General features: G+C 39.6%; 1 protein-coding gene across 1 annotated transcript; it reads right to left on the reverse strand.

Annotated features, from left to right (window-relative positions):
• Positions 1–846: 846 nt before the first annotated feature.
• Positions 847–1,439, reverse strand: LOC135525080 (keratin-associated protein 10-11-like). Its single transcript, XM_064952836.1, has 3 exons — positions 1,288–1,439; positions 1,068–1,199; positions 847–949 (listed from the first exon to the last, which is right to left on the reverse strand). Exons 1-3 carry the CDS (start codon positions 1,437–1,439, stop codon positions 847–849), a joined length of 387 nt encoding a protein of 128 aa, XP_064808908.1.
• Positions 1,440–1,875: the final 436 nt, after the last annotated feature.

Genomic DNA, 1,875 nt, shown 5'->3' on the forward strand with positions numbered 1-1,875 from the left:
TATGTCACCCTCAACATAACACATGTAGCTTGTTCAGTCTATGTCACCCTCAACACAACACCTGAAGCTTGGCCAGTCTTTTCACCCTCAACACAACACCTGAAGCTTGTCCAGTCTATTTCACCCTCAACACCTGTAGCTTGGCCAGTCTATTCACCCTCAACACCTGTAGCTTGGCCAGTCTATTCACCCACAACACCTGTAGCTTGGCCAGTCTATTCACCCTCAACACCTGTAGCTTGGCCAGTCTGTTTCACCCACAACACAATACATGTAGCTCGGCCAGTCTTTTTAACCCACAACACAACACATGTAGCTTGGCCAGCCTTTTTCACCCACAACACATGTAGCTTGGCCAGATTTAGACAGGTCTTGGCACTCCAGCTGCATGTCAGGATTAAGCTATTAAATGTTAATTTATATGACTAGAAGAATCAATTTGAAACATCTGTCTGCACCTTCACCTATTTTCCAGGTCACATGTAAATGAAAATTGTACCAACGAGGGAAATTAAAAGGATACTTCATGCCGGAATCATCTCCTTGAACTAAAGCAGATTGTTGGCATCAGTTGCTAGGAGATGTAATGTAATGCATGTCATTTGGGAGGGAGAGCTCTTCTTTGTGAATATGATCATTTCGTGGTTTCTGGAGGTGAATGGAAATTTCTCATCATATGTTTGAGGGGCAGATTTAAAAAATTTTTTTTAAATAAACCAAATCAAAATTATAATTAAAAGAAAAACATTTGCGATTGCACTTTTTCTCATACATTTTCACACCATACATCTTCACACCACACATCTTCACACCATACATCTCCACACATCTTCACACAACACATCTTCACACCATACATCTCCACACATCTTCACACAACACATCTTCACACCATACATCTCCACACATCTTCACACAACACATCTTCACACCATACATCTCCACACATCTTCACACAACACATCTTCACACCATACATCTCCACACATCTTCACACAACACATCTTCACACCATACATCTCCACACATCTTCACACAACACATCTTCACACCATACATTTTCACACAACACATCTTCACACAACACATCTTCACACAACACATCTTCACACAACACATCTTCACACCATACATCTCCACACATCTTCACACCATACATCTCCACACAACACATCTTCACACCATACATCTCCACACATCTTCACACAACACATCTTCACACCATACATTTTCACACAACACATCTTCACACAACACATCTTCACACAACACATCTTCACACCATACATCTCCACACAACACATCTTCACACCATACATCTTCACACAACACATTTTCACACCATATATTTTCACACAACACATCTTCGCACAACACATTTTCACACCATACATCTTCACACCATACATCTTCACACAACACATCTTCACACCATACATCTTCACACCACACATTCTCATACATCTTCACACAATACATGTTCATACATCTTCACCCCATAATGAAAAAGTGAAAACATGTTTTTAGATTGTTTTGCAAACACATTAAAAGTGAAATTAATACATATCTAATTAGCATAAGAATATAAATATAAGTATACATGTTAGAATCACCTTTGGCAGCGATGACAGCTGTGAGTCTTTCTGGGTAAATCTCTAAGAGTGATTACAGCTGTGAGTCTTTCTGGGTAAGTCTCTAAGAGTGATTACAGCTGTGAGTCTTTCTGTGTAAATCTCTAAGAATGATTACAGCTGTGAGTATTTATGGGTAAGTCTCTAAGAGTGATTACAGCTGTGAGTCTTTCTGGGTAAGTCTCTAAGTGCGTTAACAGCTGTGAGGATTTATCGGTAAGTCTCTAAGAGTGATTACAGCTGT

The sequence above is a fragment of the Oncorhynchus masou genome, chromosome 31 (assembly GCF_036934945.1).
Source record: "Oncorhynchus masou masou isolate Uvic2021 chromosome 31, UVic_Omas_1.1, whole genome shotgun sequence".
Taxonomy (NCBI): Eukaryota; Metazoa; Chordata; class Actinopteri; order Salmoniformes; family Salmonidae; genus Oncorhynchus; species Oncorhynchus masou.

Bases quoted from the DNA above. Each gene is read 5' to 3' on its own strand.
- LOC135525080 (XM_064952836.1), bottom strand. From the start codon at position 1,439: ATGTATGGTGTGAAGATGTGTTGTGTGAAGATGTATGGTGTGAAGATG. The intron at 1,200-1,287 runs GTATGGTGTGAA...TGTTGTGTGAAG, and splicing joins AAGATGTGTTGTGTGGAGAT to ATGTGTGGAGATGTATGGTG. The intron at 950-1,067 runs GTGTGAAAATGT...TGTTGTGTGAAG, and splicing joins GTGTTGTGTGAAGATGTGTT to ATGTGTGGAGATGTATGGTG.